Source organism: Callionymus lyra, chromosome 17, assembly GCF_982586985.1.
Source record: "Callionymus lyra chromosome 17, fCalLyr1.hap1.1, whole genome shotgun sequence".
Taxonomy (NCBI): Eukaryota; Metazoa; Chordata; class Actinopteri; order Syngnathiformes; family Callionymidae; genus Callionymus; species Callionymus lyra.
In genome coordinates, this window is record NC_141834.1 from 5,309,528 (window position 1) to 5,333,682 (window position 24,155).

The window sequence follows — 24,155 nt, forward strand, 5'->3', positions numbered from 1 at the left end:
GTTGCTTCTTCACATCGAAACACACTCAAGTCAAACATATTTATTTCTCAAAGCTGAAGCATTGATAGAAACTCTTTAACATCAGACGATTCTTGTGATCTGAACGCTCCTGCAAAATATATTTTCTTCTGTACATATTTGACACTAGCAGCTGGAGAAGACGAGCTGCAGGTCACGGCCAGAAAACCTCATATCAAACAGAAAATTGAACTTAGTTTGAAGGTGTTTTTTAACGTCAGTGCTTTGAACAAAAACATTCACAAAGGTAGAGCCTCCAGAGAAGAAAATCCAAAACTTAAATACTCGCTTTTAAGGCAAAGGAGCATCAAAATGAGCTGCACCATCCAGATATCCTTCAGAGAAAATTCTAAATATTACTTTTCATACTTGGAAAATACACGAAGCAAGGTCCTTTTTGAATGGTTCCGAGTGGAGGATGCAGACTCGTGGGCAAATAAGATACAATCTGGAATAATATCTGATCAGAAACTAGGTGAAAATGAAAAATATACAGTTGAGATATATATATTTTTTGAGAATTAAATAAACTAAACAAGATCAGTAGTTTAGGTCCTTGTGTTCCAGGATACCCCCCTCCATCCCCCCACATGTACATCCTTCATTTCATTCTAATCCAGTTTCATCAAAGTGCTGGTTCTGTCTTTACAAATCTCTTCAAGTATCACAATTTAAGACTCAACAGCTGATTTGTGTCGTCATTCATCGACACCACCGGGGATCGTAAAGTCCATCATGTACACAGGTGGAGAGAACGCACCTCGGTTAGAAAAGTGTGCGTTTGAGAGAGAGAGGAAGTTTCGGTTCAGTCCAACAGCTGTGCAGTCTCTTCACCTCATCAGGCAACATCTACCAGAGAGAAGAAAACTGTTCAGAAACCATCTTTAAACGTGACATCAAGGCTTCATGGACACCTAACCTGGTCCCTGCTGGGCCGATATATCTTCCACTCCGCTCAGAGGCTTCAGGAGGCCGTTCTCTCTGAATGCTATGATGGGAACTCTCTCCTCCTGAAGCTGCTGTGGCTGCTCTTCTCCTTCAGGAGGAGACAATCTGGAATGTGCCGGCAGAACGATCACCTCCTCAAACTCCCCGTTCTCTCTGAGGAAAGACAAATATATGATAGTTCCATTGCTTCTGAAGCGCTCAGCATCCACTCCCGTGTCATCACCTCTGCTCAGAGGAGTCTTCTTCAGCTGTACTGGGGTCAGATTGGGGTTCATGTTCACTGCCATTGCTGTGAAGTGCTGGTGACTCTGTGACTGCAGGAGGACTTGAGGAGGCTGCATCTGAGTATGAGGAAGATCAGCATCAACAGTTAAAGAGCTTTGTATCTTAATATTGACTTGTTTTATACTGACTTGTGTCGTCACCGTTCTTGTTTGGAGTCACTTTCTGCAAAGGGGAAGGAAGAAGAATCAAGAATTATTAAATGGAATGACAACTCAATCCATCATTGTAATATTGTCTTTTCATTCTCAAAGTCTCAATACACCTGCTTTACTAAACACTCGCCAAGTGAATTACTTTCCTTCAACATCGATTTTCCTTTATTGTATATTTGTTGACAATGATAGTCTCTGTTCCTTATCTTATCTTAATCACTGACATCTTTATAAGTCAGGCTATCAGAATAAACATGAACCTACTTTGATTCGAGCAAACCATCCGATGTGCCACATAAAGTAAATGAAGTTGAGAATATTTAAAAAGAAATTAAGTGTTTTATAGGTAATGAGAAGGATTTTCACCTTGTCCGCGTCGGAGCGTCTCGTTCTCTTCATGATCTCGTCCAGACGCTTAAGGAAGACAAACACTTCAGCATGTCCGACTACAAGAATCTCTCAGATCGTGTGTGTGTGTGATACCTTCTTTCTCTCCAGACGTTCTGCCTCTTCTTTCTGGAAGTGTTTCTCTCTCTCCTGCCTCAGTCTTTCTGCCTCCTCTTTCTGTCGTAACTCGTCCTCTTCTTTCTAAAATGCCGGAGGATATTCATTGGCCGTGGTATAAAAAGACGACAAAAATATCCTCTCACCTGTTTCTGGATCCTCTCTGCCTCCTCTCTCTCTTTCACCTCTTCCGCCTTTTTCTCCTCCTCTTCCTTCAGTCTTTTCTCCTCCGCCAGCCGCTGTGCCTCCTCCTCTCGCTTCACCCTCTCCTCCGCCTGTCTGCGAGCGATCTCTTCTCTGGCCAGTCTGCAGCCACACAGCGGAAGTTTGACTCAGAGTCTGGTAGGATCACAAACACACCTGTTGGTTACCTGGCCTGCTCCTCCTGCTGTCGGCGCTCCTCCTCCTCCTTCTCCCGCTGCTCTCGAGCGAGGCGCCGCTTCTCGGCCAGGATGCGACTCGCTTCTTCGGGGTCCGTTGTGCCGGCAGATTGTCTCTGCGTCGATGGACTGTTGGCGACTTCTGGAAAAGAAGAATGCCAGTCTTTGATTCGAGATAAGTAACAGAAACGATTTAATGTTTACGATGTTGCCTAAAAAAGAGGCAACATCGCAACCAAACTCATTCATCATTTTAAAGACAGTTTGTGTGATTAATTAATAAATGGAGCTTGTTTTTTTGACTGGTTTTTAAAAGCATAAAATTGAAAGTATAAATAAATAGGACTTTGTTGTGTTGGTCAGTTTCAAGGAAATCAAGCTAAAAGACAGAACACTGACTGGAATGTAATGTTTACGTAACATATGAAAAAGCTCCTAAGTATGGGCCATAGAGCCAAAAAGGTAGTCTGACCAGGTTGTTGATATTAATGTACAAGATGCATGAATGTTCAACAAGCAAAGTTTTGGGTCCATTTAATGAAAAGCTATCAACATATGAAGTTATTTATGCTGTTGGATAATTCCTTTTTCTTTAAATAGCCACTGCCCATGATGATGAAAGTTGATAACAGAAATGGTAAAATGTTTCTATAATAATAAAACAATTAAAATGATGAAGTTAGTAACTCACCGCTTGCAGGGGTCGACACAGGAGTCGACTCGTTGCTGCTTTTGTTCTGGCCGAGGGGCTGAGGCCGAGGCTGAGGTGGACTGAGGACCCGCTCTTCCTCCTCCTCTTTGGGTTGATTCTCGGGGCTCGCCTTGATAGGACGAATATTCCCGGGGTCCTCCGCAGCTGGTGACTTGAGCATCTTAGGAGTCGGGGGGCGTCCCGTTGTTTTCTGTGTCAGTCTGATGGATTTCAAAAAATCAAGTGAATCATTCTGGTTCAAGTCATTCAGTTGTCATGTCACCGACCTGCCAGGAGAGGGCGATGTTGCTTTGCTGTGTCTTTTGCTCGGGGAAGGTGCGCGCTTGGGGGGAGGTAAACTGAGGATGGGCGTCAGAGGGAGGGAAAGGTTGCTCCAGGACTTCCGGACATGCTCGTTCTTCTTCTGCTACAAAGAAATAAAAAAAACAGATTTTATCCCATCTAACGGTGAAGCATTATAGCTTTGATAGCATATGGCCGTTAATCTACGACTACAAGTCAGACGACAAGTAACAAGATTAGAAGCTGCACAGCTCAGTGGGGTCACCTCCATGACCTCCTGATGACCTGTCGTTTACTATGTCTTGCTAAAGTCACGCAGCTTTCTCAGGAACATATGGTTCTTGGTTGGATGATGAAGGATGAAACTGATGGTGTTCTGCTGTGAGGGTCTTCCTGAGAATAAACGTCTAATAAACAAAAAGTCGACGATCAGTTCGACAGCAGGTGCAGGTGGATTTAATTATGTGAGCCTTTGGGAAATCAGCCGAACAGACACAACTATTCCTGTCCATCTGCTTTCTTCAAGCACGAGCTTCTTGCCCTCTGATCAAGCGATCATGGTTCCTATAACTTGATGGTCAGATGCCACCTTGGTCTTCACTAGAGGCACAGATGCACATAAAAGTAGTTAAAAAGAAAAGTCCTCTCCCACAACTCCACCACAACTTGATAAGACACTGCCTCAAAATATTAGTGTTTTTATCAGCAAAACTAGTAATGCCATAGATTCCACTCATTAATTATTGCAGCTGCCAAGGAGTGGCATGGGTTATGTTTAGGGTCACATTATTTCATTTGTAAATAGTAACACTCAAAAACTGATAAACCAATTTCAAGAAGATTTACTAGGACTGGTAAGAAATGGGCTTCTTTATTGAGAGATTTTGTAGGTGATCTTAAGTGGTTCTGAATGCTTCAAATGTTACAATTTTCAATGGCTGCTATACATCTTCCCTGCTCCCTTAATGCTACGCTGTATAAAACATTCGATTAATCTTTTCTGTAACGATTGGCTTATTATGAAAAGTCTTGACTCGTGACTAACCATTATTTTAACAAAGTTCTTCCTTATAATAATAATAATAACACATTTTTCTTTATAGCTTATGTCACTTTTCCATGTAAACCAAACCAGACCAACAAACTGAGATACAAGCAGAAACCAACACAACAAGAGCGACTCTTTTTTATTAAAAAAAAAATGTAGTAGTGAGTTGGCATGAAACTTGCAGTTACCCTATACCAACATGCGGGGGAGCCAGAAACTATATTTTCATTCTTACCTATTGAAGTTTTAACACCTGAATGAAACAGGCAGATGATGCAATTGAAGCAAGAAAATAAATCAACTTGTATGTGATAACAACATACTGTATGCATTTATTTCTTCAGGTCACAACAGCCCTAAAACAACCCATTTTTGGCACTACTAAGAGATACTGTACATTTCTTGAATTACAGACTTTAAAATAATAATAATTTGACTGTGTGCTTTTTTAAAATCAAGTCAAATTTAATTATGCCCATGGTGGGAGTGTGCACACTGTATCACACCGTTTTTCTAGGTTAACAAATACAACTAAATGTGAGACACATCAGACTGTAATCCACTATATATTCATTGCTTTCATCCATTTAGTTCATGGTATATAAATCTATCCATCAATTCACTGAGCTTGTGTTGAGGAGGCAGCAGGCCAAGACAAAAGGTCCAGAAATCCAACTCAAAGGAAACAATCTCCAACTATGACGGCGGTCTCACTGACCCATCACTCATGAACAAGACCAACACCTCATCTGCAGCCCACATATTTATAACAAACTATAAAAATGAATAGACTTTTAAACCAATTCAAATTGTCCTTACAGTCCTAACAACATGACTTCAACCATCTCTACCCACTTCACAGCTTCTTCACAGCCAGCTCTTCCTACCTGTGGGTTTCCGGTCGTTCTCCGGCGAGGAACGGTGGAGGTAGCGGAGGCGGTCTCTCTGCTCAGGCTCCTCTCCTGGTTCCGGCAGTGAGGAACCGGCAGAGCCTGCAGAGCCTTGAATGACATGGAGCCCATGGGGTGGCAGGACACTGAGCGAGGACAAACAGGGGCGACTAGGGTGATTCACCAGGCCAGGGTAGCATGTAATGTGTGTGTTGACAGGTGGGGTTAAAAATAATACATGAGGTGTTGGAAAAAAGATGATCAGGGTAGAGGATTGACAGAAAAGGATGTTATGGAAAGAGGAGAAGAAAAGAATCAGGAAAGTTAAGACATGCTGAAGGAACTTGATGAAAGTGTTAAAGAGAGTTAGTAAGTAAGTAAGTAAGTAAATAAGTAAGTAATTAGTATTTATAGAGAGCTTTTCTAGACCAGGGTCACAAAGCGCTTAAACAATCAAAAAATAATAGTGTTTAAAGTAACATTGCCAAAGTCCAACATAAGGCCCGATTGTAACTTGAGCACATTTGATGCATCCCATCATCTTTTTAAATGGTAAAAAGACTACACTATTTCATGATTCATGTCTGAGGGATTAATAAAGTCTGTCTATCCATCCATCCAGCCATCTATTAATTCATTCAATTTCTACCCCTTACTTCTTGGGGAGACTGCAGAAGAATGAAAAGAAGAAAAAAAAAGGTGCCAAGTGTCGATGCTAACTAAAAAAAAACAACCATTTTGCGGTCTGTCTGTGAAGAAGTTGTTTAAAACTGGATGAAGATATAGACCAGCTGTGTCAAGCTTAATCACAAAAGAGTTTGGACAAGGCTGGTTTAAAGTGAAAATATAGTCCATTGGTTTCTGGAACTCATTGTCAATAAAAGTGTGATTAAGTCTTAACAAACACACGAGTGTGTTCACACAGTATAGTCTTGTGTGGCCAATACCTGGTTAAAAAAATCATCTTAACTTGAGTGAAATAAGAAATTATCAAACAAAATGTTTTAGTACAAAATCTCAAATAAAAGACTTTTCTCTAAAAGTAATGTGTCAACCTCATGGCGCTTGGGACAAATCGGGCCCTTTTAAACACCTTAAATGGCTTCACCTAAAATGATGTGTACAACGTGACTCATGAAATTCCTTGTTCAATATTATTATCTAACAAGCATAGATTGAGAATATTAACTGTAAAAGAAATCCGATAAATATTCAATAACAGTAGGTTTATCTTTGAGCTTGTGTGAATGTTGTTAGATTGAATGAGCTGTGGAGAATCTCAGTTTTGACATCAAAAACACACACACGTCTTACAATTAAATCAGCCTCCAAGAATAATAAAAAAGTCTGAGATGGCATTCTCTTTTGTCCGGTCTTCAAAATGTGTGAAAACAAATTTGCCTCATGACTTGGACCATTTAAGCATCACCGTTAGATCATCATCATCATCATATCTTTCATGGACATAAATGTTAAGATAGAACAATTCCACTCACTGTAGGCATCTTTCTGTCCCTGAACATGTTTGTATAGCGATCACAGCAACATTGACAAGAAAAAAACACCCGTCCGTGACCAGTAAAAATAGGATTTTGATTCAAAGAAATCGGGAAGTTTGGAATGTATCACCGGCCCACTTTACTCCAGGAGCCGTTGCCATGGTTGCGTAGTACAACACTAGAATCCTGAGCAGCTTACGTGTTAAAAATCATATCATGCATGTGGACTTGTATGTACACTGTATCATTGTGTGTGTGAGCTCTAAGTGCCCGATACAGGCTGGTGAGGGAAGTTTCAGACAAACTAATACTTTAAGTCGGATCAAATCTGCTTAGCATTCAGAAGCATTCTGGCAGAGAAAACTCAAATTGAAACCAAGTGGAGTTAGAAAGTTAGAAGGAGGAAGTGAGGTATTACCGGCGTGCTCGCCTGACAGACTCATGGCGCTGCGGCTGCGGGCCAGGTAGGAGTGCGTCGGCTGCTGCAGACGGTTGACCACGTTGCTCTCCCAGGGCGTCAGCGGAAGGCGGCGCAGGCCTGAGCACACACACAACATTTGTTATCTCCTGACAGATCATTTCATCCATCATGTGTTTGATCAGCATGCACATTCGCTGATGCGCCTCCACCTGCATGCGCCAGAGTTTCTGGAGGAAGCAGACAGCTGGGAGTGAAGCACCAACCAAGAGGGAAAGAGAAGGATTGACACCAGATATTTCAGGAAGAATTAATATGCAACGAAAAGTGCTTGAAGCTCGTGTGCAAGCGGGTCTGAAGACTTAGAATCTTCCCGGGAGGTAACCCAAATGTGAACAATAGCCTTCAGGTGAACATGCATCGTTGCTTTGGGAATTAACAGCAACAAATAGATACGACTGAGCTGGAAACTAGTCCCCATTGATCCATCACTATTCCATCAATGAATATATGCATAATAACAGTTGAATGTGTGTCGATTATCTTCCATGGATAATAATCAGTGTACAGTGTTCCCTCAAAAACAAAAAGATTATCCTACAGAGGATTAGATAAAAGGGGGTCACGCATGATGGCATAAAGGATGGGGCGACTGATCGTGTATGAAATGAAAAACATGGATGTAAAATGATAAGTGATTATATTATAATAATAATAATAATAATCAATAATATTTTTTTAATCCACAGCTGACAGTTGTCATTTATGTTTTTGTGACTATATTGCTTCCTACATAAATATTTATAAATTGTTTTAAATATCATATTTACCAAATAAGAAATCGTTCATTATCTAGGGTAATAAAGACATTTTACAAATACTAATTTATACATTTTTTTAATCAAAACAAAGCACATCATTTTTTTTTGCATTTAAATACAAGACCCATTAAAGCAGCACTACGTAATATTTAGACATTTGTTTTGTCTTTATATTTTCTAATTGTACTTTTCACTATGCTATAATCTAAATCTGGTGTAGCCTACAAGCCAAGAAAAAACATATATAGGATTAAATACAGTGTAATGGCAAATTTCACCAAATCAGTGTTAGGTTTGTCACTTTATTTAAGTTTACTTTTACAAGGGATGACACACTAACATAGCTTTTCCATTATAATTATAGATAAATACATTTTTGTTAATTGAAAAGTTTTAATTTTATTAAAGTATCCTCTATTTCAAGAGTGAGGAGAGTTTCCAGCCCAGGATCTTTGCATTTCCCTTCGTAGTGCGTTGCATTTGAGGGGCAAAAGCTGCAAAATATTCCCAGAAAACACCTGTATTTTTGGGCTGAGTGGCCTTTCCTTGGGGTAGTCGGAGTTTGGACTGAGCTTTGTTAATGACAGGGGAGGAGGCGGTTCTCAGCTGTAAACCTGGCAGCAACACAGTTGACAACAGGTGAGTTTTTTGGTGACAAAATGACAGATTTATGAGCCAAGTTGAAAAGGAAAAGTTGTTGAACAAACAAACACTATATACACAATTCCCACACGCTTTTTTTTTTAAACCACATATATCCTTGATCTAAACCAGGATACAGAGCAAAACACAATCACATTTATGACAATTCATAGGAAAGACGACAAATTTGTTATTACATTTTTGGAGATTTAATTATATAATTTATTTAACTTTATTATTAAAATATTTTGTTGTACTAAGAACTGGACCAGAGAAATCTTGCATTATTGTATGTAAAAGTGAATCATAAAAAGAAAAAAGGACAATAAAATTTAGTTCGTTTTAAAGACAATTCATTAATTTCACAAAGCGATAAATGTATAGATATCAATAATTGGTTGACTTCCATAATTATCAGGTTTGGTTGTTCAGGAACTGTTTGAACAGCATAATTATCATTCTCAAGTATGTCAGCTAATTGAACAACAAAACAATTCAATTGATTAATCAACTGAAAGACAATATTAATAGTGTTTCCCGTTTGTACATCAGTGACACGCCCTGCCGAATCGTGATTACCTCTGTCAGGCGAGTGCAGGAGTGTGTACGAAGAAGATGAGAGGCGCTTGGTGATGACTGGGTCATTATGTTTGGACAAGTTCACCGTGGACACAGACCGTCTTTCCACATCTGAAAATCAAACAGAGCAGATGTTTAGAATGAGAGAGCGTGTGAGCCAACAGTTCAGTGAATGGGTTGATCTACTCTATTGGTTTTTTTAGTAACGCTACACTAGCACTTGTTAGAACTAAATCCTCTATTATTGACTCTGGAACAGTTTAAACTGTGTCACAGGATGTACTGAAAGTTAAACACAGACTGGAAGACTACATGAGAGAGAAAACATGTGTCCGACATTTAAACTAAGTCTGAAAACTTTTTTATTTTGGTTTAAATCAAGCTAATGGCAGCATACTAACTAGGCAGCTATGTGATGCTACAATATATTCACATTGGGAGGTCATTCCATATCTGCGGTAGAGACTGAAAGCACCGTGCATGTGCTCCAGTCCGGCAAGGTCGAGTGGACAGAGGAAAGCCGACTCGACAAAACCTGGACCAGGACGATGGCGGGGAAAAGCGGAGGTAAAAAGAGATCAAGTAGAGAAGGAGAGTAAGATCAGATCGGAGTGGGAGAAAGATGGATAGAGAAGGAGAGCTGGGTGTAAGTTATAGGTAAAAACAAAAACCTGTGGGGTCTCAAATGCAAAGGTCATGGCGACTTTAAATGTTTTTAACCTAACAACATAAACTGTAGAGGCCTTAAAAGATGCAATTCATGACAACTGATAGCATTGTTGGGTTTGAAACACTCCTGTAAATCAGACAATTTGCAAGTGTGTGTGGTGACGGAACATACCGGCCGGCGTATTGGGTGTGTTCGTCTGCAGCGTTCCACCCCATGACCAGCGGTTTTGTTTCTGTCGGGGAGCGTGGCTCCTCTCTATGGTCCGCAGCATCACAGCTTCATTACGAACCTGACAATGCATTACATGTAAATAACATTGTTGTAAGACAAAGAAACTCCAACAGACCAAACAATTTGACTGAATATATATATTTTTTTATTCATTTATTCTGATTCAGAAATATATCTAAAGCCTATGTTTAAAATATATATTCACGTTTGCTTTTTCTATAATTAATTTATCAGAAACTAATATGGATAATTAAGCAATTTATTTATTATTATTGAAAATGTTAGTCTTATTAGTATTCGACATGAAAATAATAAATAAAAAAAGAGTTTCACCCTTACATCGAGATGGTCACTACCTCGAGTCCAACTTGAGGTTGAACCAATGACCTTTTTTTATGAGTTTGTTTATTGTCTTCGTGTCTAAAACACTTTCCCCAGGTCAAAATGTTTCACTCCCACAGCTAAAAGTTGTGTGACCTCTGGGTCAAAACAGGTTTTCAACCCGAAGGCCTGAATACAAATGTTTGTGGTATCCATTGTGTTGTCTCTGGGTCAAGGTCAACGACCTCCCTGACCTTCTAGAAATACATATGCAGTGGTGGAGGTCGTTCACCTTGACCCAGAGACAACACAAGGGATACTACAAACACATCATTTTCAGCCACCGGGTCACCTTGACCCAGACACAACACAAGGGTTTAAAGACATACAGACATTACTGGAATAATTCCCTCAGGTGTGTCCTATTCCAAGGAGTGCCCTGCCTTTTACCCTGGGTAGCTAATGTACACAATTTTCAGTATAAGAAAACTGATGCATTTGTAAATATCATACAGTGATAATGTGGTGACTTCTGAGAAAATGTGATGTGTTTAAAAGTCACATTGAAGTCATTACTCTGTCATCCTCGAGTTTCTGTCGTCTTTTCTCCTCCACAGCAGCTCGTCGCTTATCCTCCTTCTCCCTCTGCTCTTCTAGCTTCTTCTTCCTCTCCTCCAGCAGCTTCTCGTAGTGCTGCCTGGCCCGCTCCTCCCGGGCCTGCCAATTGGCCTCCTTGATAGCTGCAACCATTCAAAATACCTTTAGTTAGAAAGTTGACCTACTGGTTTTTGTGAGCCATGCAAATGTGCCAGTGTTCATGCAAACACATCACATGGATGTGCAGCTTATATAGCAGTGCGAGAGGTCAGTTGAAGTTTATGTGATTAGTCTTAAACTCTTGGTAGAATGCTTGTCTTTGGATTTTCGTGTGAGGAAAATTATATTAAGCAGGGCCGAAATCCCATGTAAACAGTATGTCACAATATTATGATGAGCAATGATACATTATGATGATAAGGTACACAATGATAAATGTACTCCTTAAACTAGCAAAACTAATGGATTAAAAACACGTCTGACAAAACTTTGAAGAAGCTTGAAGAAACCCCCCCTAGAACCTCAAGCCTAGCTCATTATGTAATGGGGGCTCCATGGCAACCAGGGCGTCTGGCTTTTGCCTCATTTATGTAACCTCCAGAGAGACCAGCAGAGCTCCACAGTTACCAACCACTTGTGGTCTAGACAAAGGCAGTTAAGGTGTTTTGGACGACCCCTGCACTCTGGCACAAACTAAAGTCATTCTCACCGTTCTGTTTCTCACGCTCCTCCCGACGCTCACGGGCCAGACGCTGTCTCTCATCGATCTTGTTGAAGAGAAGCAGTTCTGCTGCTGAAGCACATATTTAAAAAAAATGTGAAGATCTTTAAATGAACCATTTCTTATGACAAAGACAGTAAAGATACCTGGTTTTGGCGTCGAGTAATGGTTTGTACCGTTAGCTGCGTGTGAGGAGACGGTCGAGGAGATCGGATGGAGGGATGAAGACACACGGCCATCTTCAAATTTGTACTGAGAAGAAGCTGAGATGGAACAAAAATGGTACTTAGTAAAGGGAAATAGATTGGAAAAGAAACGGTTTTCAAACCAGATGATAATAAAAGAGTTGAATGGACAATATCCAATAAGTATACCTACATATTCAAAAGACTCGTGCTGGCTCAGAGCATAAACGAAACACCCTGACTTGGAATTAAAGTCAAGCCACTTGCAAGAAAGCGGGGGTCATAACCACTAAACCACAGTGACATTTGTTCTATAGTTCAATGTAATAAAATGTGACACTCATCTCACTGCTTTCAAAATGTAAAAATATTTTAGCAAACTCTATGTAGACTGATTGAAGTAGATATGGACGGGTTTCTATTCAAATGTCCAGGCAAATGTTGTAGGAAGAACAGCTGAAGGATCCATATCTGCCCCAGATAGTTGTTTAAAAAAAATAAAAATCTTTCAGATGGATGCTGTGGCACAAAAGACCCCAACATAATAACAAAAATACTACAAAAGGCAATTTTTGAATGATATGGCAACCTTCAGCATACGCTGAAAATGTCCTGTCCAAAATATCTTTAGACAGACCCTCACCATTAACTAAATATAAGTGTCACAACTGCAGGGTCCAGCGTTAGCAGCTGGTAAACAAGGGATTAGGACTCAATTGAAGGTTATAATTAAAACAGTATGAGTGCCCATCTGCAAGTCACACATCTATTATGATCGTTTCTGTGTTGAAACCTGACTATTTGTCAACAACAACAGAAAAGCCAGCTTTTATTTTTTACTCAAAAATTCCCCTGCTACAGATTACATCTTTTATTCGCAAAATTCTTAGGAAGAACAACATCAGGCCAGTCAAACTATTACGAATAAAAATGAATGTATTGGAAAGGAAATTATTTTGGTGTTGTGAGATCTGTATTCGTAAACAATCCATTAAAAACTGCAATGACACAAGTAATTGATCCCTCCTTCAAAAGTGCTAATTACCATGAAAACATCCACCCTAAATGTTGTCAGATTAATATGAAATCTACAAATATATACAGTATATATACAAATATTGGTTCCTAACTGGCTCAAAATATTGAGTTTTAGGTACTGTAGGTAAAACTAGAATGAAGACACAATGTTTGGTTTGATCAAGTTCAACCCAGATGGCAATTTTACATTTGCTAGTATCAAAGTATTGAGTATTTAATTTATTCAGAAAAAAAAAGAACAGAAATAATATCTGTGTATTTTAGTCCTTCAAAGGACGTTATGCCAAAAACAATCCTGTTAGAACATATTTTCTAGATTTAATGTACAACAACACTAGGAGCAAAAAAGGTTGATGGAATTGCATGTAATCTCTTTTCTAGATCATGTTTTACAAACATGAAAATCCTCAGTGTGTTTTGGTGAGAGCTCCTGTGAGCTCAAAAAAGTGTTCTCTAGTCACTGCTGCCACGATGACTCTGCACTTTCAGGTCATTCTGCAGCTGGACAAACCTGCAGTGATAATAGGCAAACTGGTGACTCATCATTTACAGAAGATTTGCATGCGACTATGACGTGAATTTGGCTAATAAAATTTATAATATCAAATTGTATGACTTTCTGGAAATGCTTTAAAGAAGATAAATAGTTGAAACAACATCCGCAGAGACAACACTGTCCCAAATAAGTAAAGAACAAATAGATTTAAACACATATTCTTTACTGAAATATCAAAGACTTCTCTCTCTCCGCTTACACTTGTTTCATGGTTTCTTTATCTCAACATGTCCACACCAAGTAAGCATGCTTAGGAACTAAATGACCGTTAAGATGAGGGCGAAGTCCAGTTTCATATTTGCTGTTATAGGAAGACACTTTTAGACTCCTGTGAGTTCATCCTACTAATGATTACACTACTTAATAATCTCCCATAGTAGTGTAACTACAATCTCAAGTACAGTGAAATCAAACAAAGTGGATTTTGATCTATTAAAATAAATATTTCTATCTATAAGCATTCGTCAGAAACCAGAAACCACCGTCTCAAATATCTCAATAGATTATCGTTCTCTATTTGCCAAAGGACATGGTTGACTAAGGAGCGATATCTGCTCTTGTATTGTGGACAAGGGAGTGAGGTAATATATGCTGGAGTATTGTGTGTCAGTCTGTGGTGACATCCGCCCAAGTGATACTAGCATTAATAAAACCAACAGGTGCCTCTGGTGAAATGAGTTTGACTCATAATAACTGGTTATTTGGAGGGTCTTGTTACAACCAGGCCAATTCATCACCAAATCTATTATTCAACTAGAAATAAGCTTTTGCAAAAGAAGGGGAAGAGTAAACATGCAGTCCGTCATCTTTTATTATTCGTGCACATTGTATGACTTGAACTGGTAAACTTATTCAAAGGGTAGAAAAGGATTAGAGCCAAGACCAAATCATTTCACATGTCATTATAAGAAAATTGTCGAGTGAATAGTACCCTTGAAGGCAGCACACATGTAAAATAAATGTTCTCTCAGCAGGAAGACAAACTTATAATGTTTAAACACTTCATAAAAATGACGCTCATCACTATCTGATTTAAATCAAAATTTAGATTTTAGCTTTCAGAGGGCTTATTCAAATTTACATTCATTTATTTTAATTTCGATTAAATAGCAAAAGTTACAACTACAATAATATTTTTTGACTTTTTCCCACTATATTGGCAGTGAAGCTCAAGCTATGAAACGTATAAGCCTTACATGTGCATCATATCTCCTTGTCCAGAAACATTTTTATATTGATGTGCCCACTGAAACTTATTGATCTTCTATGAATACAAGATTAATATCCTCAAGGCTGAGGAGAGCTTTTGATATGAACTTCTATTTCAACCTCTTTTGTAAGGAATGCATTTCCAGAAATGTGACCCTGTTTTACACAGACTTCTACATATCTTTTAACATACAATGTGAACATTTGCTTGTATCATACAGAAGTAATCGAGGGTTCAATGCATACAAGTATGTATTAAACAGACAATGAAATCACAGTATTGGGTGGTACAGCAAAGTTAGCACCCCGGAGCAGAATGCTTTCTCAAAGATGATAATCAATAGCATTGGCATTGAAAAACAGGTCGGATCAAATAAAAAACAAAAACTTTCAAATAACATATGATTCTATCACGATGGACTCAGATGATGCAGACTAGATGATTCTATCCCTAGAGAGTAGTGATTTCAGTGCAGGGAAAGGCTCTGGAATTGTCTGATAATGTGATTAAATCCAAGAATCAAACAACTAATGACAAGTATTCTAGTCAGAGATGTTTGTCATTTCAAAGAAAAATTGGAATGTTAAAAGCTGAAAGCCAGGGACATTTAGAGTGTAGTTACTGATACAAAGCATTTGCAAAGAATCTGTCCAAATATTTTAAAAAGACTTTATCCTTGACATTTTTTTTTCACAGATAAGCCTTCTTGCAAACACATGTTTTACTTTGTTCATCTCTGAGGCTCTGATGGTTTCTAGTCATGGCTAAACATTTAGTTTTTTACAACACAACTGAAGTTTTAAAATATTATTTCAACATTCACTTGCTCTAATGTACGTCAGAGAGAAACTTATGATTTGGAGTATTTGCTAAGTGCGAATCCAAAAAAAGATTTTATTACTGCGTAGTGTTAACAGCTTGAAATAAATCCTCTCCAACCTCTGTGGGATATGCTTACAAATGTAACAACCTAAAAACCTTAAATAGGACTGTAAAAAGACAACTATATTTAAATAATTTACTGGTTAAATTTGTCATCACGATCCTTCCATATGCAAAAAGTTTAAATAAGCAAGTAGACATTAGAATTCCGGAAAGAAGTTGAACCGTTGACAAAGATTACTATACAAATGACTTGCTATATACACAAAAAGTATGAAATAGTATTTGCCGGAGTATAGGCTTTACCTGTATTCTTACTCATTTTCCAAAGGTCTATTCCCAGGATGTGACCTTTGGAATCTTTGGCTAGATTCCCACTAGAATGATTCAAGAGCTGGAATTATGTTTCCCACTTCCTGAAGACATCCCATTAAAGAGGATATGGGATCCAATCCAAAACCCATGGTGGAACCAGCTTCATCAATAGAAAAGACAAAAGGATTCAACTCCAGAAAAAAAGTAGGATGCAAGTGCCAGCGAAGTCAAAGTATAGCAGAAAGACAGACGACAGCTATGGTAGGTATCAAAGATGGTGAGAGCAGACTCATATTATCTGACAGCCTTTAGTGGATATATATTTGTGTGTAGAAGACAGGGAGTGAGACAGGGGGGAGAGTGAATGTTTAATCTGTCCCTCCATCCCTCCCTCCCTCCATTAATGTGTTTGTGTGCTCCCCACCCCCAATCTATCTGCATTCATTGCCAGTCAGATTAAATGGTCAGAGTTGGCGATTAATGTTGCGCTGCCCGGGCCGGAGGGGAGCGAGTGAGCGAGCGCCGTGTGGCTCTTGCCTCCCGGGCAGCCTGAGAGGATTAGCTACTGCTATTGCTAAAGTAGATGCCAAGCTGCCGTCAACGTAGAGAAAAGGAAAGATGAGACCGATTCCTCTGTCCTGGTTGAGTAATTGCCTCACAGAGGGTGAATTCTGCAGGTTCATACCAGTTGATACATTTAAATTGTCAAGATCAGTGTGACAACATGGTCAAGATAAATAATGCCATTACTTTTTACGTAAAATTTTTGATCTCTTTGCAAATTGCAATCGTTTATAAAATGTTCTAAAAAATGGACATGCCATATTTGACCTTCAGTTTTGGTGTACTTCAACAAACAGCACAACTGTTCCATTATAGTAAATGGCATGTCTACGTGAAAGCACAAGAATAAAATTGTGTTAAAGAGTCAACAAACGAATAAGACACTGTAGTTACATTGTCCTACATGTCATACATGTCATGTCCTTTTTAAACTACTTAACTAATTCCAGACATGATCCATACACCTGTCATAGTTAATGGTGCATATGTCAACAATGAAGTCAACAAAAAAGTAGAGCCATTACTGTTTGACTTTCCATTCTCAGATCAGAATCAACTTCAACTTTATTGCCGTTAAAGAGACAGTTTTAAAGGAGATAGCATTATGGTACATATATATACATACACTAAGATACACTCCTGAATTTCAGGAAAGGCATAAGAATAAATCTAGGTCTTTATATGAGGTTTGTTTAGATTAAATATTTATATTTTCTAGCTTGAAGAAGGTAGAAACAAAGAAAACTTAATTAAAATTAAATTAAAATCATTCCTATTGTTCCTATCGTTAAATAACAGGATATACCAGGAACTGGATTTTTAAATCCCTCAATCAACTTAAATTATAATAACATGCATTATTAAAATCTGTGAAATGCACCAAAAATATATTTAATCCTACTAGTATGGTTGCCTACAAAGTTTAGGGATAAAAAAGTTAACTGTGACATTTAAGTAACTTTTTATCCTTCAATGATCATTTAAATTCATGTTCACATAAAAAAATTACACCAAGTTTCACATGGCTGCACTTGAAAGTAGAACAAGTCACTCAACACGGATCAAGCTTGCTCTGCCTTCTTCTACATTATTTATACTTTAAGTGAGTTGCACATTTCGGCTTCCTCCCAGGGGGAGCGTGCCCAGCAATTAGAGTAGGAACTTTTCCCTTGGTTGAATAGATATTTAAAGACATCGGCGCAAATCATTGTCTTGTTCCATGTGTGGAAGAAGAAGACGAAATTTTATACAAACAGAATGCTGAATGTTTTATACCATGTTTGGCTCTAGATCTTCAGTACTACTTTAACCAAGTTCCAGATGAAAGTATACAATTACCTCTGCAATTATAGTCCTGTGCCACTTCTTTATGATGTTTCTTTATTTTAACTTTTGCGACCAATAAACAACAAAATAAATAATAGTTGAAGACAAGTTCACGATGATGTGCGGCTCAACCGTGGACTAAACATACACTTCAAGTGACCATAGCTTTGACTGCACCTTAACAACCATCTATTGCCCTTGTGTTTGACCTCATCTTGCCAAGTCAGCTGGTTTTCACAACTATGCTGTCTCATCTGTCCAGCCAGCAACATGTCTCAGAAATGCTGACATGGTAGATCAAGATCAAGAGGACATTTCTTCGTCATTTACAAGTATACACATTTTTTTTTCTTTTTTTCAAACACAACCCATAAAAAGAGAACGCAGAAGACAACAACGATGAGCTGCAAATAATTTAGTGCCTTGCCAAGCAATGGCAACCAGAGTCAATCCTCTAATAATCCGAAGAGTAAACCACTGAACAACAAATCGATAACAATCAAATTGTACCACTTTAACTTTTTCCTACCTCTTTTCTTCTTCTTTGAAGTATATTTACGCTTTTGTCCCTCCTCTTCTTCATTGATGGTGAACAGTGCAGGGATAGCGGAACGACTGCCTCCTTTCCTCAGCCTCTTCTTGCTCCCACCTCCTCCTCCTCCTTGTCCCTTCCTATCCGGCATTTGCCTGCCCGGGTCTTTACCCCTCAAGCCCCCGACTGACCGTCCACATCCCGGCCCATCCCACAGGGCAGAGGCTGAGAGTGCGAGGCAGGATGTCGGAAGACGGCTTCACCTCCGGCAGCCTCCTTGACAGAGATAGCTAAAAGCTAATGCTAACAGCTGTTCCCTCTGGTTTCCCATCACTGTTCTGCATCTCACACTGAGAGAGCGACCGATGACTGCGCTAAAAAGACAAAGTTGTTGAGTAAACAGGTCCTGGAGTTGAGAGAAGATGACAAACATGCAGAGCAGCTCCTGTTGAATTTGTCCTTCCTTTGACTGCAGATCCAGGCAAAGAGAGAGTGAGACACGGAGGCAGTCCCACTAAGGATGAGCTCTACCAGACTGGCTTAGAAGAGGATATTTAATCCACATGACTGGCTAGTGTAAGAGCTGAATGAACCACGATTTCCTTGACTCCTTGAACGATGCCACTCGCGCAGTCGCTTCACTGCTGCAGTGTTTGACCTCCTTCTCTAATGCAAAGTCATCAAAAATGTTCACACAAACGGTGCGCACAGGTTCTTTTAATATTCACCATCAATCGAGGGGAAAAAGAGCTTGTATCAGAGGAGGGGTTGAGTAAACAGCACATGGATAACATGCTTTGAAAAGGGAAAATAAAGATAAATAAAGTTGGTGTGATGTACACAAAATCCCTTAGTCACTGCAGTAAGTGTTGGAAGTGTTGACGCATATTCTTTACATGAAATTGCAAGATGACCTATATCTTATTATGGATTAGAGCGCTAAATAGTTGTTTATTAATTTCACTAATAGATCATTTAGCTGTTTCACTGTTCTGTGCCAAGTTTAAATGATGTCCTCATTCCGACATTCCCAGAGGTTGACTATTCTCTGCTATGAAACGCATTCCTTTTTCTAAAATATTGTGTATACCAAATTCTTGTTCATAAAAAATCTTCATGGTCGCCTATTTTCAAGGTGCAGGTTTATCAGCTTCTAACTAACTCCTACTTCATTAGATAGAAACTGAACAAGGCTCAATAACACAAATAAAACGTGTTTGAGATTTGGAATCCGTCAAAGCCCAACTGTTAGGGGAAAAGGAAAGTTATGGACTGAATAATGGATTAACGAAGCAAAAAAAACCGAATAAGTTATTACTGTATATATAAAAAACATTGATTAAAAAAATGTGGGCACAAGCACTGTAACGTATGTAACTGGAACAAAACAGTTCACATCAAGTAATACCTTATATCAAAGCAACTTTAGTTTTATAGTCACCTCTTAACCCCCTTTTTTACTTCACAAACTATATCCAGGACAAAATCCTTTACCTTTCTAAACAACAAAACAACACATAGCCATGAACAGGCAATCTGATATTGGCCCCTGCAGGAGTGTGCACAGCTGTAAATCTACACATACGTAGTAATATCCAGACAAAATGCAACACACGTATTACTAGTTTTCTGACAAAAAAAAAAACGACTAAACTAGTAACTAATATAGAGTCAAGTAAACTGGCTAATGTTTAATAAGGAGCAAATCTAGTGAAAATTAATAAATAAAAAACACTGCTTTAAAGATCATAAAATGTGATTATTTGTCAGTTGACCTACATTATAGAGATACTACACTAATCATTGAACTTTGTCCATTGCCTTATTAACAACATGTAAAAGTCAACACACAAAGTCGCAGGAGGCAATAAATAAAAAAAATAAGGATTATATTCATTGTTTTACCATTTTGCCTTTTGGTCTGACATGGCCAACTATATTTTTAAAATTGCAAAAGTGATGAAATCTAACACATGAAGTTTAGAAAATGGATGTTTGTCATCAGTTTAGAGCAGATTATAACCATTAAATAATACTGTGAGTTTTCAATACTACTCTTGTTTAAGGTGTTTTAACCACTGCCAGAAATAAACAAAAATCTGAATGCAAAATAAAACATACTTTAACATTACCATATCACAAAGCAGGGTTCAGTAGCAAACACCAGCGGTAATGTTAAAGAAAAGAGAGAAAAACAGAACCTTATTTGGCAATGTATCCAATATTCTGTAAAAACTAAAATATACGCTTCCACTGTGAGACAGAAACTTGCCCCGTCAGTTTGTTAACAACATCCTCACTTGTTATTACAAACCTGTTGTCCTTGCAAACAGTCGGCCTGTTAAATTTACACTGACGCGGTCTCAGCCCAAAAGGTATATTTAAGGTAGAAGACGAACAATTGAAATGTCTGCTGTCAGAAGACACCCTTCTCTACAATTTTAGACCTTCATGATTTAGTTTTCTGCACTGTATCCATCTATATAAAAAGACATGCAACATGATAAAACATATGTAAATTCTGAACCATTCGGATTATTTAAAGAAGTGCTGCTTATATAGATTTTTTTTTTAATCATATTACATATTTAATAGAAATGTTATCAGAGTTATGACCTTTATCATTTTGTGTTTGTAGAACCATCAAACAAAATTGCAAACAAATATAAAAAAAAACCCACAGTTAATCATTGTGAGTGCACACGTATGACTATAAATAGGAACGTCTTTGAATCACTGGTGGGCAATTACATTCCCTCAGGGGCCAAATTTCTACAGTGACTGTTTTGAGGGGCCATCAAACAAAAATAATGAAGGGAAAGCATAAATATAATGGTTAAAATAAATAATTGTGAAAAAAAACAGTTACAAAAGAAAGGTAAAAAAGATAAAGCAAAATATCCCCAAAATATTATTTTATAGTATTTGATACAATTTTTTTAATCTTATATAAAAGCCCTTTTCTTTTTTTACATAGTCTATTTTTAAATTTACTTAAATATTCTTGAGGGGGGAAATACTCACTTAAACAGTGTTGATTTAAGTGCGCCTTAAATAGATGTTGGAACTCTATTGTACTCATCAGTATGTGTCTGTTTGTACATAACTCTGTTATAAATCTAAATATTTACATTAGAAAATGATCTTAAGCCCCGGCCACTCAAAAACACTTTCTTTTTCTGGCGATTAAAACTTAAAATAACCACACCCACTCTGCTGCGATTGGTCAAGCATTGAGGTTGACTCGTTGTATAAACAAAGCGGGCAAGATTGCAGCTGGAGGAGGAGTGAAGCTATCATCACGTCATAATGGACTCCGCTCTCGTAAACTGTCGTTGACCGATATTGACGACGAGAAAACTTTATAAAGTTATAAATTCAAGACATCGTCATGATGAGAGACTTACTGCATCTTGGAGAGGAAGACTTGAACATTTTAAACATTTGAGTGAGTCTGGAGGGTTGGTTTTTCAGTTTAGTTGCCCTTTGAACGACAAAGCTCTAAACAAAAACCCTTTAAAAAAGATTCTAAATTATATTGTAATACAGAATATGTATAATTGTTTATACATGATCCGTCTAATGAGTCACCTCATGAGTGAGATATAAATAAAGTCTTAGGGCTCCATGTGTAGGTCTGTAATATATGGATAAATTAAGAGTACTAACACATGAAATAAAAATGAAATAAATGGAATTACCCCATTGTAAGTGTATGCAAGAACAAATAAAACAAGCATAGTTGCTGTACTCCATAGAAAATAGCACCCATGAGTTAACCTATTAATTAAAAAAAAACTGTACACAAAAGATCAATATAGTTTTATGCAAATGAAAATTGTTTGAAGAAACAAAAATGGTTATTTAAAATATTTTCCGCTCGAACAGGCTAACCAGAAACACCATGTAGCTTAGCACATAAAAGTGACGTCACCATACACGTTTATAGGTAGCCTTCGAAAATATACAACTTTACGTGAACAACTTTTCAATCCACTTAAAAAAACAAACTAACACGGTTACTGTTGTGAATTTAAATATGTTTTACTTGCAACTACCGAGTGTTACACGAAGCTAGCCGTGAGCTACAGTCACTTCCATGGATCCACCTGCTGTCACGTCAACACCTTACGTCGCCTTCATGTCAGCGACAGGTGTCTGAGGGAACCGAGAGCGAAACCATCCGCAAAACCACCACCAAAAAAAAGGGGGTTCAGTGTCTGAACCTCTAAGATTTAACAAGCACTTTATTTATTAAACAATAAAAAGCAACCGGTTGGTCGAGTCGCTTAATCTGACTCTCGTGACCCGGTGTTCCCGGAGCGACTTCTGCCCCTGGTTCACCTAAACTAGTCTTAAACACGACTTTAAACTTGTTTAAACTTGTTTAAACTAGTCACCAGAGTAGGGAGGACTGGTTTATATCTAGCTGCTGGTAGGAACTCACCTTGGGAGTCCGGAGGAGATGCGTCGCTGCCGTCCAGGTCCGCCATTTCTCCTGACGTCAGCTGAGAGGATCAGGAACCACCGGGAGAACCGTCGCTGGTCAAGCCGCCCTCAGGCAGGTGTGACCCCCGCGGGAAGAGCTGCTCAGGCCGGCCTGGAGGCGAGAGAACAACCTCACAACTTCACTGTGTTTCTGACTGAAGTTTGCAGGAGGCGTTTCTCTGCAGAACGAAAACATATGACGATATTCTCAGGAATAATGTTGAGTGATCATCAACTTTTTTACAATAGTCTGTATTTGTCACAATGTGCATTTGTGATTGTATTTATTCTCATATTATTCGATTATCTTGAATCTATGATCTTTAATTCTATTAAAATCGTCGCAACAAATATTTAAACAACCCCTAAACTTTCTTTAATGATCATTTAATTTATGTTTATTTTATTATTACTTTTGTTTTTACCTGATTCAACTATTTATTCAACACAGTTTCACAATGAGTAACTTGCTTTCTGACATCTAGTGGCAGTTCATAGCATTTTTTCCCCCCTATTTTCCCTATTTCTTACTATTTAAAAACATAAATTGATTAGCAAATAGTTCGTGGGTTCCCCCTTTCTTGTTGATGTCTATGTCTGTCTAGTTGTGACACAGAACTAACTCATAGTAACTAATTCTAAAAATAAATAAATAAATGAAACAGTGGGTTTTTCATATTATTGTGGGATGTACTTTTAAAAATGTATTTACACTTATAACAACTGTCGATTGAAGTGTTGTGTATTACATAATTCATCTTTCAATGTAATCATAGTGAATATAAAATCCTACATGTTTAAGTAATGTTTATCAATCACTTGGGCACTTTTACCGATTTTGAAAAGTTTAACATTTACAACATTATTACTTTTTGCTCCATTGATACTATGCTTCTATTTTTATTACTGTATTTATTTTAATAAAAGTACAATAGGTCAGATTCACACCCATCTTGTTTATTTAGTTAGCTCCCCATTATTCTTATTGGTTCAGGCTAATACAAACTAAACTGTCTCTTTAAGAGGCTTCAGAGAAAGCAAATGAGAGATCAATCAAAACCTTGAAGGATCCAAGGTCTCAAGCAGGCAAAGTCCATTAAAAAATAAATAATTTGAAGGGAAAAGTTCTCTAATTAGGGGAAATATTTTAAGTGGGTTATATATGTAATTTAAATTGTGAATGTCAACACAAAGGCTTTAATGTGAATTAGATATTTTCCAACAATCTTGACACCAAACACACAGGAAATGAAGACAGGATGACTTCTAGTTCAACAAAACAAAAATAAACACAAAACAATACAGATCTGAAGAGAAAACGTTAATATTACAAAAAGAAAA

The 24,155-nt window shown here is 38.1% G+C and overlaps 1 protein-coding gene across 11 annotated transcripts; it reads right to left on the minus strand.

Annotated features, from left to right (window-relative positions):
* Positions 1–25: 25 nt before the first annotated feature.
* Positions 26–22,950, minus strand: map7b (microtubule-associated protein 7b). Of its 11 annotated transcripts, none has more exons than XM_087812534.1 (20): positions 22,774–22,950; positions 11,895–11,981; positions 11,707–11,787; positions 10,977–11,140; positions 10,020–10,137; positions 9,612–9,713; positions 9,179–9,289; positions 8,476–8,571; positions 7,137–7,256; positions 5,217–5,389; positions 3,266–3,405; positions 2,979–3,199; positions 2,279–2,429; positions 2,054–2,213; positions 1,887–1,991; positions 1,770–1,817; positions 1,380–1,413; positions 1,190–1,307; positions 938–1,119; positions 26–867 (listed from the first exon to the last, which is right to left on the minus strand). In XM_087812534.1, the coding sequence occupies exons 1-20, from the start codon at positions 22,817–22,819 to the stop codon at positions 857–859; spliced, it is 2,268 nt and encodes a 755-aa protein (XP_087668660.1). In that variant the 5' UTR covers positions 22,820–22,950; the 3' UTR covers positions 26–856. The 11 variants fall into 11 exon arrangements, with proteins under 11 accessions (XP_087668660.1, XP_087668659.1, XP_087668658.1 ...); XM_087812533.1 differs by having other exon boundaries at positions 11,707–11,790; XM_087812532.1 differs by having other exon boundaries at positions 11,707–11,790; positions 11,865–11,981.
* Positions 22,951–24,155: the final 1,205 nt, after the last annotated feature.